The sequence below is a fragment of the Rhineura floridana genome, chromosome 21, assembly GCF_030035675.1.
Source record: "Rhineura floridana isolate rRhiFlo1 chromosome 21, rRhiFlo1.hap2, whole genome shotgun sequence".
NCBI classification, from domain to species: Eukaryota; Metazoa; Chordata; class Lepidosauria; order Squamata; family Rhineuridae; genus Rhineura; species Rhineura floridana.
In genome coordinates this window covers 2735797-2753226 of record NC_084500.1, presented here as the reverse complement: position 1 = coordinate 2753226, position 17430 = coordinate 2735797, and the positions used below count along the sequence as shown (strand labels likewise).

Here is a 17430-nt window from a genome sequence, read left to right as displayed (position 1 = left end):
GACATCAGAGCCACCAGCCTCCATTGACTGAAGGCCCTTCTAAGGCCAGCTCTCCTGGTCCAAACAGGAAGTAGCTAGATACTTCTCCGGAGGTGGGCCTCAGAGGTCTCCAGACAAGCAAGGAGGACATTCCAGCCAGGCAGCATCAACAACATACACTCAAGGTGAAAAGCAGAGCCAGTGAGGAATGTGGGCCGGGGAGAGTTCCGGGGGCCAGGTAGATAGGCCTGGAGGGCCACATTTGGCCCCTGACCCTGAGGTTTTCCCCCAACCCCTACCCTAAATGGTTTTGGGGCTGGATTGTTTGGAGGGGCTGCCATCATTTACACCAACCTGTCCATGTCCAGAGCTTGGCAAAGTTACTTTTTTGAACTACAACTCCCATCAGCTCCAGCCAGCATGGCCACTGGATGGGAGTTGTAGTTCAAAAAAGTAACTTTGCCAAGCTCTGTCCATGCCTTAGGGTCGGCATACGAGGCCCTGTCTGTGTCTGTCTGCTCGGGACAGGCACATCTCTCGATTTCATCCTTTCCGTTTCTGAAGGGCACCTCTCCACATCTCTGACCCCTTTCTCCTTTGAAAAGCCCTCGTGGAAATCTACCCGTCTTTCCATCTGAATGTCTTCCCATAGACACAGTTTCGCGCACAGTGTTGCTGGATGTGCACATCTGTGCAAGCCACTTGCCCTGAGACAGGGGTCGCCCAAACGGTGGTCAGTGGACCTCGGGGGGCCCACGATCTTCATCCAGGTGGCCTGTGGCGCATCCAGACTCAATAGTCATGTGGATTCTTAATTGCATTTGTATTGCTTCTGTTACTGTATCTCTTGCTTTGCATTTTACCGTATTATGGTTTGAATTGTATGGCACGCAAAATTGTAGTCTGAAAAATACAGTTTTAAAAAAAAGCAATGCAAATACAATTAAACATCACACAGCATCCTAGCACAGTACATTACAGTTGCTGCAACAAGCAAAAAAATCATCCCCCCCCCCAAGGCCCACAGCAATTTTCAAGCGGTCCATTGGTGGGGGAGATGTTTAGGAACCTAGGCCCAAAGACAATGCGTTGCGTATGTGGTTTTCACTGACACATGCTTCTAACGCACATTCCCCATGCACATTATTTGGTCGAATAACAGGATCGCAAAATCTGGTGCCGTATGAAATTCGGGGGATGGCTGTGTTTCCATTCCATTAGATAAAATTGGCACTAAGATCCTAACTGAGCTGAATTTCTCATCTGTCCCTGGACGGCACCCCTGGGAAGTTGAACAGATTGTCCCTGAAGACACATATGTTCTTTGCCACTTTTGTGGGGTGGTTCTGAGTGGGCAGCTGACGTAGTGGGTGCTGTTTTATTGCGCTTACAATCTGTGCTGGGCAGCAGCGCAGTGGCACATTCAGAAGTGCAGGGTCCCTTCATGACAGCCAAGCCACACCCCATCACAGCCACGTCCCCTTTTCCACTTTCACTCGTCTCCCTTGCTCTCTGTGTCATCTCGGAGTCAACTCTCCGTTACAACAGACATCCCTAGGAGGCCATGAGCATGAAAGGGGAGGGTGTGTGTTAGCTACTGAGAAGAGTCTTCTCAATGGCTGACTTACCTCCTCTCACTCTGATTGGCTCCAATCAGCATGAAAGAACGCTTCTCAGTGGCTAACACCTTTTTCATGCTGACTGGCTCGTACATAGGGATCTGGCTGGGACCCTGCTCCTAAAAAGGTAACAGGTCTATAATTCTAAGACTTTTGGGGTGTTTTAAAAGGCTAACATTTTAAATCAGGTTGTGTATGGTTGCCATGTGTTAGGGATAGAAGGATCTGTCAACGCTCCATTTTTCATTTTTATAATATTAAATTCAGTTTGCCGCATTTTTGCAATAACTTGCATTTTTTTAAAAGAAAAAATCTCATGAAACGGCTTCAGCATCTTAGTGTGAATGTCTCCTAATAAACATGTTTGTGTGTGTAGTTTTGAGTAATGTACAGACTGAAATGTGAACTGAATCGAATCTCCCCCCTACCCCACCATGTGCGATGTTTGACACTTTATCAGAAGATTCTCCTAACAAGGGGGATGCAAATATATTACATCGGGGTGGGGATCCTGCGGCCCTCTAGATGGTGTAGGACCAGAGCTCTCATTGTCCCTGACCATTGGCCATGCTGGCTGGGGCTAATGGGAGTTGTAGTCCAACAGCATTTTAGAAGGTCAGAGGGTCCCCATCCCACTATGAAATAAATAAAAGTTTCACATGAAAAGTTGGACGAAGCCATGAAGTGAACTCTCCTTCCTTTCCAGCAGAGTTTGCATTATTTTAACAGCTACTAGGCAGGTTTTAAATTCCCTGCATCTTTAGGGAAAACTTCACCTGCAGGCTTTCTGTCTGTTACTCCAGGTGTTAAAGTCAGCATTGGCAGGGAACAAGACGAGACGTCACCTCCCGCGCTCTCATCTCTGCTGCACCCCTACCAGTAAAGGCAAACCAGATTGAAGTTAATTAAACTCTGCTCCAGCACCGCTGCGTATCCTTAATGTAATCTGCCGGTATGGATCTTTCTGATGTAATCAAGTCAAGTGATGTGTTAATTTAGGAGGCCACAGAAATGAACTGATCTTTCACTTCGTCTTCCCTCCACCATAAATCTATTGCTCTCCGCTGTTCCAAGAATCTTCCTTTCCACGGCGGAGTCTAAGAGCTGGGATTTTCTTGACCGAGGACACTTACCCACCCTTAATTCCCCATTGCATAGTTAGGACGACGAGACTAGATGGCGACACACCTCTCCATCCTTGCCACAGCCCAGGGGTGGGGAACTTCTGTAGCCCTCCAGATCCTCCTGGACTCCAATTCCCATCAGCCACAGCGCCCAATGGTCAGAGGTGATGGCAGTTGGAGTGCAGCAACCTCGAGAGGTCCACAAGCTCCCCAGCCTTGCTGTAGACATTTGTTGGCAAGGCAAGGCTTCTAAGTGACATGGAAACACCTGTCAGCCTTGAAATCCATGGCCAGGGGGCACTCAATCATAGCCTTGAAAAGGTACTCAAAGGTCATCTAGTCCAACCTTCTTTAGAGGAAGAATCAGGTCACTTTTGACACGTGTCGGTGTGTTACTCCCGACAATTTAAAGGAGTCCTGTGCTTGAAGGGCTAGCCAGTTTTAGTCCAGTTTCAAGATGAAGCACCCTAAAAAAGGAGAAGAGGAGGACAAGGGAGGGAAAGGCTGAAAAGGAGCACCAGGGGAGTAGATTGAGCCAGCCATACACATCTAGATTGAGCAGCCATACGCAGCTCCCCTGGCTGAAGTCTTTCACACTAGGATGAGACGGTGATGTCTCTATGGAAAATGTAGTCCTTTCTGAACTTGCCTCTATGCGTATAAATTAACCCATGCAAATTTGATTCAAATCTGTGTCCTCTTTGGGGAGATTCATTTCCTCTCCTTTGGTAGTGCATAAATGGCCAAGCTAGCGGTAGCTTTTCAAGAGGACGCTTCTTACAACCCAGCAATAGATCTCCCCAAACAGTTACCGCCTAAGTTTGAAAGTCTGCATTGACACTCTGCTGCCAAAGCTGGCACTTGGCACTCTCTGAGCAAGCGCCGTAAACACAGAAAGGATGCAAAAGATTCCGAGGGGATTTGGGATTCTGCCAGACTCCCGACACAATAGGATGAGACCCAGAATGGGGCATCATTCAGGGAAAGGCGGAAGGTCCACCTGGCGGATCTGAAGGCAGGGAGGGAGAGCGAGCGAGAGCAAGGGCTTTGGAAATGGGAAGCTAGCAGTCCCCAAAGCGAGCAATTCAAGGTCATGAACGGTGCCAAGATGGCTGGAAGTGGAAACAACAAAGACTTTGGTCCAAGCTAAGAACGGCCCCGCTGGGTTACGAGGAGGGTCCATCTTCTACAGGATCCTCACAGTGACCAACCAGATGTCTGCAGGGAGCCCACACGCCAGGGTTGGAACCCGCAGCCCTTCCTATCTGTCTGTTCCCCCCAGCAGTGGGTTTCCTGCAGGTATACGGCCTCTGTCTGTACATTTAGCAATCAAGGCCAGTGGCAAAGGCTTGTCTCAAAGATTAAGCCACGCATGTCTAAGGACACAAGGGCATTACAGAGATAATAATATTCATCATCATCATCATCATCATCATCATCATTATATTACAGTCTGCGTCTGTGTTAGAATTGCTTTTCATATTGCTTAGAGTTGCTTTTAATATGTTTTCTTTAATAATATTTTTAACCCTTTTTTTAAAAAAGATGTTTTTAAAGCTTTTTAAAAAATGTTTTAACGTTGTTTTGTTTTAATGTATTTTAAGGGGTTTTTTTAAATGATGTTTTAAAGTGTTTTTAGCGCTTCTGTTTGCTGCCCTGGACTCCTGCTGGGAGGAAGGGCAGGATATAAATCAAATAATAAATAAATAAATAAATACATTATTATTACTGACACTCATGTACACCTATTCAGGAGGTTGTCTATAATCATAGAATTATAGAATAGTAGAGTTGGAAGGGGCCTATAAGGCCATTGAATCCAACCCCCTGCTCAGTGTAGGAATCCCGAAAAGCGGTCCAGAACAGTGTTTTTAAAAATTGTTTGCATTTGTGTGCAATTTGTTGTGTGCGTGTGTGTGTCCATACATTAATTATGTGTTGTTGCAGAAGTTATTTTGTCCAGAACCCGCAGCCGGGCAGCTTCTTTGAGTGACTCCAAGCCCCAGCATTACAGAGGGAGGGAGGACAAAGTCATCTGTGCCCTCCTCATTCCCATCATGCACTCCTTTATAACCCTATGTGCACTGGTAGCCCGTGGCTCCGATGCCAGTGGGGCAGTGAATCCTCTCTGGGTTTCAGTCTGAACTTTCAAGGTGATGGGCCTACTTTTGGAATAGGCTTCAGCACTTTGGACAGTTCCTTGGAAGTATGGACTAAAGCCTGGAGCGGATTCATTGCCCCGCTGGTGTCGGCGCAACCGGTCTTCACTGCTTAGAGGGCGCACCCCTTAATCCTCCTTCCCCTCTTAAACGAAAGAGCCCCAAAGCCTTCTTGCAAAGCAAAATTGCTTTAATCCCTATCGGTAATTTTAGCCCCTCTTTTCTGCACCGTCCTTAGTGCTACAATATCCTTTTTTGGACAGAGCTGGCCCATGACATTTTTCCAGCCTGAGGCAAAGGGCAAAATAACACATGCACACGCAATGTCCGCCGACAGACGCCAACTAGACTGTGAGCCGAATCTCACTTTATCCCAAGCAGTGGGACAATATTGCCCACAGCAGCCGAGGGGAGCAGGGTTGTTCAAGGGTGTCAGGACAGGCTATGCTGTGCACACAGGTCTGATCTCTAACAGAGGGGAATGATGCACATTCCTCCACACCACTGTCTGCCACTTGATAGTAGAATCTGCCTAAGTGTAGGGCCAGCCTCGCTTTTTGAGATCAAGTTGCCAGCGTCCTTTTTAACATGGCCCATATTGCTGCCCAGATGCTGACATAATTTGCAGGAATCAGATGGGGGGAGGGGGAAGGCAGCTGGTCACAAGGACCTGAATGTGTATGAAGGTTGGGGGAAGAAAAATGAACAAGCAGCCATCCCTTGGTTTCTGACTTGCATTCAGCACTCAGGGGGCATGCTGCTCTAGAACACAGAGACCGTTCTCTCCACATCAAGAAGCACAACCTGAAAGCTGGCTTGGTGTGCGTGTGTGTAAAGCAGCCAAAGTTTTGGAGGGCTTGCATCGGTGCAGAGAGCAGTATATTCATTTGTGTGCCTACGCGAGGATCACAAGACAGCCACATGCCTGGCTATACATCCATGCGCACAAGGAGCAGAGGAGATCCCACAAATGGAGACAGCCACATTTCATCAGCTGATCTATGGCAGCTGCATATGAAGCCAGCATGCGCGGCCTTGTAAAAACACGCATGCACGCCAGACTGAAGGCTCATGATGTTCAGAGGACAATCAAGTTGGGTATTTGGTGGCAGAATTTTGCTTCAAAATGTGCATTCCTGGTTTGATTGGAAAATGTGTTTTTTAAAAAAAATGTTTGGGGGGGATGCAGAATCGCAGCTGGAGAAGATTGAAATGCCAACACACCCACCTCCTACCAAAAGGGGGGGCATTCTCACAGGGCCAGCCTCTCCCCAATTAATGTAGAAATAACCCCTCAGAACAGCAAATCCAGACTGCAGCAGGCCTTAAAGGAGATAAAAAAGGGGTCATGTTCAATCTTATCAATGGGAAGAGCTGGCAGAGGGCTTCTAGCCACAACGGCTTATGTTCTCCCTCCACTGTCAGAGGCAGTATACTGCCTCTGGACACGAGTTGCTGGGAATCCCAAATGAAATGCGCTTAATTAGGAAATTGCCTTCCACAGTGTCAGACCATTGATCCATTCAGCTCAATATCATTCACACGGACTGGCAGCAGCTCTCCAGGATGTCAGGCAGGGAGTGACAGGAATTGAATTGGGACCTTCTACATTCAAAACAGGTGCTCTGCCAATGAGCTAAGGCCCCTACCACTCACATAGGTCCCAAGTCTGGGTGCCAAACTGCATGCACCGGGCAACCTCAGACCCCCCCCCGAACAAAGAGCGAACATATCCATGGATATGTCGTTGTGGCAGTGATCTGCACCACCCTCCGACATCTGACCCCCCAACATGCAGGCAGGGAGCATACATGCGCATGTCCCTCCATAGACAGTGCACTGAGCATGCCATCTGCAAACAAGCTACCGTGAGGCACAGCGCCAGCCATGTGCATGGAGGGAGTGCATGTTGGGGGTGCAACTCTGGCAGCACAGGAAGGGGATCAGATGCGCCATGCACCAGCGCAAGAGGTCACAGGGAGACCCAGCGGGCCTCCCGGACAGAATCTGCTTCATTGCAACCGGTAGTTTGGGGGCTGGCTCGGGGTGCGCCGCTGTGGCCCTTGAGTGACAGAGGCAGAACCGGAGGCCCCCCTGGGTTAAAATTGGCGTCTGCGCTCCCAGTGAACATGGCCAGCCTCAAACACACCCACACCAAGTCCTAGATCCGCCAGCAGGCTTAGATCTGAACACCGCCTTGATACCAGGGCAACCGAACCAGCCTGCTGCGAGGGCCAAGTTCCCTCTGCGTGGTGCAGATCAGGCAGCCAGTCACTGTCACGGGACTTTCAAATGCACCTCTCTCCCCCCCCCAGTCCCCAAAATTCCAGCAGCAGCTGCCGCCGCCAGATCTCGTCTCTGGCTTCTCCTCTCAGGGTGGGGGACCCCAAAACCATGTGTTTGGCCACAGAGATCCTCCAGGATCCTGGCCTTGATGAGAGAAGGAGAGTAATGAACGATTCCTCTCCCTCCCTCCCCCCCCCGCCCCACATCCTATTAAAAAAACACACGAACCCAACTCCATCTAGGTGTTCAGTGTTGACTTTGTGTATCGGGCCACAATTCCTGCACTGCATTGAGTGCAAAGGACAGGTACCTGGGCCGCCTCACCTGTGCAACACCCTCGCTGCATCTCCCCAAGGATAACCCATCATCCTGCCTGCTGTAAGGTGAGCTCCCCTCCTTTGCCACCTCTCTCTCTGCGCCCCCATCCCTCAGCCCCCAAACCCATCCTTTACCTTGCGGTGATGAGGACGCCAAGGGCACTCTCCCCCCAATACGGTGTCTCCAGTGGTGGGTCCCAAATCCTTGAGAAAAAGGGGGGGTGCCTGTTGGTTGCAGAGGAGGAAAGATATTCCATTCAGTACTCCCGTGCAGATCTCGGAAGGTTTTGGAGGGGCTTTTGGTGTGTGTGTGTGTGTGTAAGCTCTGATCTGTTTATTTTTGCAGAGAACTGGAGGGTTTTTTTTCCCTGCGGCTACTTGGAGGTAAAAAAAATTCTGTAGAGGAGACTTGCAATGGGAGGCGAAGGAGGTTAAAAGGATTTCTCCTTCATATTCTCTTCTGGATTTTTATTTTTCATGGGCAGTTGTCTCTTCGCATCCCCTCACCCCACCCCCTAGATTTCCTTGCCTTCCTTTTGCAATGCAGGGAAGTCAGCTTGGATGGAAAGAGGAGGTTGTGAGTGTGTGAGAGACAGGGAGGGAGGGAGAGAGGGGGGGTTAGAAAATCTCCTGCTCCTGATTGCAAAAACTCCACAGGGTCACAAAGACTGACATGTTCCATCTTTTAAGGAGGGGGACAGCTAAGGCTTCGCCGGTTCACCTCTAGCCATGCCTGTTTAAAGTGAGATATAAAGTGGAACATGAAGTGGATTAATCCTGTGGTGTGAATGTCACCTTGGAGGCTGCGGAGGCTGTGAAGACCCAGACCAGATTCAGGGATGCCACTGAGCCTGCAGCTGACAGGACCCCCAAAAGCAACCTCACTAAGCACCGGGACCTGTGAAGCCAGGAGCCCCATGCACCCCTGTCCCTGAAACCCCAAGAAGCCAAATGACTCCTACGGTGCTGACCAGAAGCAGTGGCAGAAGGAGCGTGGAACGGAGGAGGAGCACCCATCTGCAGGCCGGAGGGCTGGTCCTTAAGGGAGCTAAAGCATGGGTGCCCAAATTGTGGTCCATGAGCTTAATATAAGAAGAACCTGCTGGATCCGGCCAGTGGCCCACGAGGGAACCCCACAAGCAGGACCCAAGCGCAACAGCAACCCTCCCCTCCTCTAGTTTCCAGAAACTGGTATTCGGAAGAATACCCAAAGATGTCGGAGTCCGGGGTTGTGGGTGGTCATCGGCCCCTTTTTTGGGGGGGGGGAGCAGGGTACCAGCAAGGTCCCTATGTAGGAGCTGATAATCATGAAAGGGTGTGTGCTAGCCACTGAGAAGAGTGCTTGTCCTTTTGTGCTGATTGGAGCCAGAGTGAAAGGAAGTAAGTCAGCCGTCGAGAAGACTCTTCTCAGTGGCTAACACATACCATCCCCTTTCATGCTCGTTGGCTCCTAGGGAACGTCTGTTGCAGTGGAGTATCGACTCAGAGGTGGCACGGAGTGCAAGGGAGAAGAGGGGGAGTGGAAAAGGGGCCGTGACTGTGAGGAGGCATGGCATGACTATGGTGAAGGGACCCTGCCAGGGTCTCAGGGGAGCTTAGACCCCTTACTTTTTTCAGAGCAGGGTTTCAGCAAGGTCCCTATGTCTCTAGCATCCTAAAAGACAATCAGCATAAAAGGGGAGTGCATTAGTCACTGAGAAGAGTCTTCCAACGTGCTTCCTTGTCCTTTCCTGCTGATTGGAGCCAATCAAAGTGAAAGGAGATGAGTCAACCACCAAGAAGACTCTTCTCAGGAGCTAACACGCTCCCCTTGCATGCTGATTGGCTCCTAGGGACATCTGTTGTTGTGGGAGAAGGTTTAAAAACGATCTCGTTCTTAACGCAGCAGCAAAAAGCAAGGGAGGCGTGGCTGTGACTAACGCGACTGGACCCGGCACTTCTGAGGCATACCACCTCTGACTATGGAGGCAGACCACAGCCATCATGGCTAGTAGCCACTGATAGCCTTCTCCTCCATGATCAGTGCAGGTGGCCATGGCGTGTGAAAATACAATTCAAAATTATACCGCATCTGGCCCAGTGCATGACAATTGCCACAACAGGCAGCAAAATCATTCAGTGTTTTGCCAAGACCCGTCGGCAGTTTTCAAGTAGTACCAGGGCGAGGGGGTAGTTTGGAGGACCTGGTCTAAAGTTCCCCACAAGGGAGTGGAGCCTGAGAGAGGTAGTCTGAGGCAGGGGGGCACGGAGGCTTTAGAAAAGGGTTCAGTGTGCGTTGGTCACTCGGAGCTCTCTGTGGTCCTGAAACGTGTGTCTTACCCCCAGTGGGATCCAGCACCAGGACGTCACCCGAAAGAGCTGCCCATTTCACACGCGATTAAAATGAAAGGGATCAAATCTGCACATGCACCAACACCCCCCAAATAGGGGGAAATATATTGCTACTGTGAATTATTTTGTGTGTTTTCGAGACATTCTCCCTCCCCCAAAAAAGATTCATTGCTTGAAGCAGGCAGGAATCTGTGCCACGTGGATCACCCTTCACCAGTGTGGTGCTTTTCAAATGCAACAAATAATAGCAACTAACAAGAAACACCACCACCAACAAACAGCTTTAGGCTTCTGGCATCATCAAGAGTCACATCAGTTGTTCCAGCCACCTTTTTCGCCTCTGCCTTTTTAACGTAATAGTTGTGTGTCCAAACGGACCCCCCAGTCCTAGCTTTTGGATACCCAGCGGACCCAAATGGACGTAACATTTAATCAATGGGCCAAGAACACAAGTTCAGATTGGAAGCCATCGAAACACTGGCTCGAGGTGTGAAATTTCAGTGAAATTGAATGGAAACAGTAGAACATAAGGGCACATTACACAATAATTCTTAGGGTTATTATTACAAGCTACCAGTCTTTCTGAAAAACCTCTTTGCTCTTTCCCCCCCCGTAAGAAGTCTGCTGTAGCAAGGCGTGGATCATAAGCAGCAGTTTTTAATTTTAATTTACTTTTTACTTCATGTATTTCCGGGTGGGTGGGCGGGCTAGAGTTTTGCTAGGCTAGTGATTTATGTAAATGCATTTGCAAGGCTGTATTTATTTTATTTTAGGTTGAACCACTTTCACCTCAACCCAAATGTCTGGGCTTGTGCATGGTAGAGAAGCTTCCATGTGCAAGACATTTGGATGAAAAAATGGACACCCAAGTAACAATTCCTTTAAAAATGCCCTGCTTCGCCCACCCCTGGTATGCGGTCCCCGTAAGGTTGCCCACAAAGGAATGTAGCCGTTGGGCTGAAAAAGTTCCCCCACCCTCGCCTTAGGCAATCCAATATGGCTGCTATTCGGACAAGGTCACAGAAAATGGCTGACACATCTAAAAGAGCAGAAAAGAGACAGGGCCGCAAATGGTGCAGGCCTTCCCCCCCCCCCGCCCCCCATCAGTGGGTTAAAAAAAAGGCACATTTGCCACCGCAGCGTTTGGTCACAGAGAGAAGCTCTTTGCACCTCTCCAAAACGGAGGGAAGATGTCCAATCCAATGGGATGTGGGAATATTTAAGGGATGCAAATGTAGGAGAGACCAAGCCTGATTTTTGAGGGGGGATTTATGGAGAACTTTCATAGAATTCATAGGAGGTACTGGTGGGCACATTGGTGCCCAGAGGCACCATGTTGGTGACCCTGCCTTGGAATCTTCTGTTGACACTGCTGCCCAAGGTCCTCTGTGTAGTCACAAAGGAAATGGCCTTTTCCATAGGCTCTCCAACAAGACACATCTGCTACAATCTTCTCGGTGCCAAACTAAGCCCAGGGGTCTTCGATCTCAGTTCTGCAGTTTTGTGTTTTTAGCCTGTGTTTTAATCTTATTTATTGCTGGTTGAAATTTTGCTCAGAAATTGTATTCACATGTTGTGTGGACAGTTTTATTCACACTCTAGGTATACCTCTCTCTGGAACTGTTGGATGAAGGGCAGCTCAGAAATTAGCCAGGGTAGCTAAAATAGAGCCTCCACATTCAGAAGAAGAATACCTTCAGAATTATTTGATTCTCAGCACCACTCCCTCAAGCTGCAATATCTAGACTCTCCTAACTTAAAGGGGTCTGGAACAAAACCGATCTAAGCTTGTGGATGAAATCTGCCAAGTTCCCAATCTGAATCGTCGTCATTGCATTTTCCAAAGTACACACACAATTGGTTTGCAGTGAAGTCATAATCATGGGCTACACTTGCAGTCCTTTTCAAAATAAATTAGTGGCATTGTCATTTGCCATCTTTGGATCTTACACAGCGAGATAATTTGGCTAGGAAAACACATTAATTTTGTTTTCTCCGTCTTCTATGGTAGTTCCTGACCTCAGTATTTAGCAGAAGGCAATCTACTTGCTGCACTAATCACGCAAGAAAGAATCTCTTTGGGCATTTTCTGGATTTCAACCGACCAAAATATTTTGCAATTCTCAGCTGCAATCTTTATACTGAAGCTGACCAAGCCAAGCCTCCATCAATGATGAGAAGTCCTAACTTCCTGCATCTTCTGACAATGTTAATTATATCTGGGGTCCCCAATGCGGCGCAGCTTATGAAGCCCATCTTCACGCTCAAGACTTCTGAACCCATTTATTTTATTTTTTTTAAGTGAGACTTGACCTTTTGGGGATTGGTGGGTTTGGTTCATTTATTTATAAAAAATATTCATAGGCCATGCCCACTCATATAAAATATTAAGGTGGTATAAAACTATGGACTGCCTTCAAGTTGATCCCGACTTACGACGACCCTATGAATAGGGTTTTCATGGTAAGTGGTATTCAGAGGGGGTTTACCATTGCCTCCCTCTGAGGCTGAGAGGCAGTGACTGACCCAAGGTCACCCAGTGAGCTTTGTGGCTGTGTGGGGATTCGAACCCTGGTCTCCCAGGTTGTAGTCCAACACTCTAACCCAGCGTTTCCCAACCAGCGTGCCTCCAGATGTTGTTGGACCACAACTCCCATCAGCCTCAGCACTGCCATTGGTCAGGAGAGATGGGAGTTGTGGTCCAACAACATCTGGAGGCACACTGGTTGGGAAAGGCTGCTCTAACCACTACACCACATTGGATCTCAATGCAATACAAATCTAAAAATACATTTAAGATTTAACGTTTTTAAAGGTGTCTGAATAGGTTTTAAAGTTTTTGTTTTCAAGATGTTTTTTGGATTGCTTTTAGGGCTTTTGTTTGCCGCCCTGGGCTCCTCCTGGGAGGAAGGATGGGGCATCAATTAAATAAAGATTCTAGTCCTCATGGTTCTGAAGGAAGGGCTGATTTAATGAGGAATGCAAGAAGCTGTGTTATATAGAGTCAGGCCATTGCTCCAGCTAGCTCAGTATCATCCACACTGACCGGCAGTGGCTCTGCAGGGTTTCAGGCAGCCATCTTTCCCCCAGCCCTGCTACTTGGAGATGCCGTTGAGGATTGAACTTGGGACCTTCTGCATGCCAAGCAAATGCTCTACCGCTGAGCTATATTCATCCCCAAGTGCACCAAATGTGTAGGGAGGCAAGGCACTCTCCCTGCCCTCCCCCAAACATGCACAAAATGTGCGTAAGAGAGATATGGGAAGCAGTCAATTCAGTCTGGGCCAATAGCTATCTACAGTGGGCACTGAACAAATGTTTAACTGAGGAATGAGAAACCTGCGGCCTTGCAGATGTTGCTAGACTCCAGCGCCTATCAACCCTGACCACGCTGTCTGGGACAGAAGTCCAGCGACGTCTGAAGATGTTGCCCCTCCTTGGTTTGACTCGTGCCACTTCAGTCGAGATTGGACGTGGGCTACCACAGACCCAGAGAAGGCAGGGATCCTAACAACACCCCCCCCAGTGCCATGCCCCACAACCTTGGAGTCATTCCATTCTCTTCCTGAAGAAACTCCACTGCAGGCAGCCCAGTCCGTGTAAATGACATTTATTGATGATACAAGGCAAAGCGTAAATCCACCCCACTTCCCACAGTCGAACGTCTCCGAATGCAGCGATTCTGAGCAAAACCAAGACCCCTCCACTTCACAGCATGCAGACAAAATGACACGGCACAAGACCCAGCACACACACACACACACACACAGAGAACACAAACAGGGTTGGGTGGGCATCTCCAGCAGGTATGTGGCCTCCGCCTGCCATTTTGTTTCACTGTAGTCTTCTGAAAGCAGCCAAGGCATGCTGTTGTGCCCCATCGACTCCCAGGTGGAAACATTACAAGATCGTTCTATTTTCTGCGTCTCCACCTTATCTCAAGTATTTCACAACTCCCCATGACATGGTCTCCATGTGGTCAAATCAGTTCATTCCCTCCCCCCCCCAAAAAAAAAAGGCCAAGGAAGTGGTTGTTCAGGACACTCTGAATTCCTTTACCACCTTACTGAGGGGCAGAAACATCACATGGGTATTTCTTGCTCTGTTGGGCTCAGGGGTGTGTGGAAGGAGATCCTCGGTGCGCAGGCTCACACCGCTCATCGGCACGGATTTGCGGGTCCCCACGCAGTGAAACTTTGAGGCCAAACAGGAGAAGCCCAACCCCCGACAGTCTTGAGCTAGCTCCCCAAATCTTCTGCTCCATTTAGTCTCCTGTTTGAGAGATGCTGTGGTGCGTAAACCCGTGTTGCCTTTTGCCACGGAAATAGGGCCAAAGGAAGTTTGCTGGCTGCAATTACCCCCTCCTCACACACACGGCTTGCGCAGTCAGAGGCAGGTGACAGAAGTGCACTCATTGAGCTTCTGGGGGGCTGCTGTGTGACTTGTTTGAGCAGGCCTGACTTACAGCCATGGCTTCTAGAGCTTTGGCAAGTGGCCAAAGCAGGAGATGTGAACTATTCCCATGGGCTGACGCTGCCTCCCATGGGAAGCTCAGCTCCCGCGTTTCAGTGTGGAGCATGCTGGGGCCAGAACCACATTCACGGGACACATTTATTCCACCTCAGTTCTGGCTTCCCCCAGAGAATCCTGGGAAGGGTAGTTTGTGAAGGGGGGCGAGAGTTGTTAGGAGACCCCCAATAGGAGTGACAATTCCCAGAGTTCCCTGGGAAGAGGGATTGGCTCTTAAACATCTCTGGGAATTGTCATTCTGACTACACTCCCCAGGATTCTCTGGGGAAAGCAAGACTGTTTAAACCGGAATAAACGTATTGAGTGAATGTGGCCCAAGGGAGTCGCGCTTGGCACACAGAGCGCCCTGTGAAGGTTGTTTCCCCTGTGAAGGTTGTGGCCCCGTTTTTTTAAAAAAAATAGGGCTAGTGACGCAATTCTTGGGCCCATGATGACTCCAGCATCCAGCTCCGTTCCAATGAATAAAAAGCTTTCCCGTCGCCGAACATGCTTTGACGTGGATCTTTCTCTGGGATTGAGGGCCATGGAAGCACCAGCCGGCTCACTCAGCATCCGAGGTGGGGTGGAGCGAGGCAGTGGCTCCTCCACTGCCACCCCTTTCCCTCGGCGCTTCAAGGCGATTCCAGTGCCTCTTCTGTTCCCGTGTCTGGTGGAAGGAAGAGAAGGCGTGTCGGCCCTTCTGAGGGAGAGCGGAAGGAACCGCTGAAGGCTGGGCACGCACTGCTTTGACCCTGCACATGCTCTGAGGGCACGCAGACGTGAGGCCAAGGAAAGGGGGCAGCCAACTGAGGGGCACAAGAGGGAACGGCAGGTGGGCGGCGAGGAGGAGGTCGGTTAAACATAAGCCACATCCACACTGTACATTTATTCCACTATTATTCCACTTTAAACAGTTACGGTTTCCCCCAAAGAATCCTGGGAAGTGTAGTTTGTGAAGGGTGCCGAGAGTTGCTAGGAGACCCCTATTCTCCTCACACAGCTACAATTCTCTGAGTAGTTTGTCAGTCCTTTTCCCCAGAGAACTCTGGGAACTGCCGGCCTGTAAGGGGACTATGGCTTCCCTAACAACTCTCAGCACCCTTCACAAACTGCACTTCCCAGGATTCTTTGGGGGAAACCATGACTGTTTAAAATGGAATAACAGTGGAATAAATGTACCGTGTGAACGTGGCCATAGAGGCGCGGGAAGGAAAGTCATCTCATATCGCAGTCATGGGTTGCATGCAGGTCGGGGCAGGAAAGCTATGCTGCCCTCTGCCCACCGGCTGTGCTGGCTGGGGGCTAATGGGAGCTGGAGTCCCCAGAACATGCGGAGGATTCCCAGCCCCGATTCAGACGCTAGTGGTGTGAACTGGCTGCCTCCCAAGGGGGCCCTATCTCAACCGTACCCAAGGAGGCGGCTCTTGTGGCGATTGCCCTTGAGCCAGTGCTAGAGATTGGCTACTCCTGCTCTAGCAAAGTCTGGACTAAAAACTGGAGAGGGAAGGGGTGGCGGAGAAGAGGAAGAAGCTGGATGAAACAGCCCGCAGCTTCTTCTGCCCGCTACGCTTCCTCTACGGTTCTGCCTGCCCCGTTTCCTAATGATGTCATGCATGCGACGGACCGCCGCATCAGCAGCCCTAGAAAGGAGTGTGCATGCATGAAACGCATCTGGGAAGATGTCAGGAGGGGGCACCAGCAGCCTGGCCGCCCCGACGCCTTTCACATCTCCTGGTGGCCAGCAGAGATGGGTGGTTCTGGTGTCAGCGGGGCAGCGAATCCCCTCCGGGTTTCTGTCCGAACTTGCAAGGAGCTGTCCAAGGTGCTGGAACCTGAGGTTGCAGCCTTCCGGGCAGCTCCTTGACAGTTCAGACTAAAACCTGGAACAGATTCACTGCCCTACGGACACTGGAGCCACTAGGCTCCGCTGCCTGGGGGCTACCAGCAAACAAAGCCCATCGCAGCTGCCATTTAACACGGCTTTGGTTTCACTGAAAGGCTCATGTACCCACAAAGACTGCAATGTTTGGGGCTGGTGGATGGGGAGAGGGAACATCACATTCAAGGGGGGAGGGAATGAGTTTCAACTAGTGCCAAATGTGACCCCCCCCCCAGACCAAATCACATAAATTCTCAGTGTTTTTCCCCTCTATAAGACTCACAGAGCTGGTCTGATTCAGGTACCCCCTCCTTTCACCTCATTTGCTTGGGTTAATTGCAAAAAGAAAATATATATAATCATCATCAGAAGTACACAATACAAAAGCATAAAGTGCAGTGTGTGTTTTTCCTCCAGCTGGGCAGAGACGGAGCGCGTGTGTCTGCAGTGTTTAAAAAGGAGCCTGCATGTTATAAAATGTCAACTAGAGGCCTTCAGTGGTTCAAGAAAATGCAGAGCATTGGCACGAGATGGAGAAGCCCCACAGGAACGGATGAACAAGACATGGCATGGGACTGGCGAGGGGGAAATGGGCGGTGCAAAAATAAAATAAGTGGTTACAAACTTCTCACAGATGCTAAAAGTATCAAATGGGACATCCCTCTACTGGTACCGGCAACGTGGACACTACTCGCTACCTTGGTTTCGCCTCAGCACGGCACGCCGAGGTTTTAGACACAACACAGAGAGCTGCTTTTCCCGCGTCAAGAGTGTTCTTGGCCTACGCCGACAAATGGGAGGTTGGCGGTGGTGGCAAGAGTGCCTGGGAGTTTGGCCCCGTCCCGATTCCCTGCCTGGTGAGGCCGGCGTCGCCTCCTCCGGGGAGTTAGTTTTTCAAAATGGCGTCGTAGACCTGGTAGACATACTGGGACACTTCAGGAGCTCGGCATTTCAGAGACAGCTGTGGGAGAAAAGCAGAGGGAGGGGGATTTTGGTTTATTTCAAGGAGGAGGGAGTGCAAGAAGATTGCAAAGGAAGGTTTCCAAGTCCTCCCTGCTTCCCAAAGCCAGGGTAACAAATCAGAGGGCAAATCCTTATGCCCGTTTTCCCCAGAGACGGGGCCGGCTCTACCGTTAGGGAGAGCGAGACAGCTGCCTGAGGCGGCAGATGTCAAGGGGGCAACAGTGAGGCGCTGGAGGACGGAGCTGCATGCGCCAGATCCTCTGC

The 17430-nt window shown here is 49.9% G+C and overlaps 1 protein-coding gene across 2 annotated transcripts in view; it reads right to left on the bottom strand.

The window, feature by feature from the left end:
• Positions 1-13409: 13409 nt before the first annotated feature.
• AP2B1 (adaptor related protein complex 2 subunit beta 1) overlaps positions 13410-17430 on the bottom strand; it is a 69940-nt gene continuing 65919 nt past the window's right edge. For both annotated transcript variants that reach the window (XM_061604734.1, XM_061604735.1), the window contains one exon: positions 13410-17164. In XM_061604734.1, coding sequence (XP_061460718.1) covers positions 17090-17164 — 75 coding nt within the window. In that variant the 3' untranslated portion in view covers positions 13410-17089. The remainder of the gene's footprint in view (positions 17165-17430) is intronic.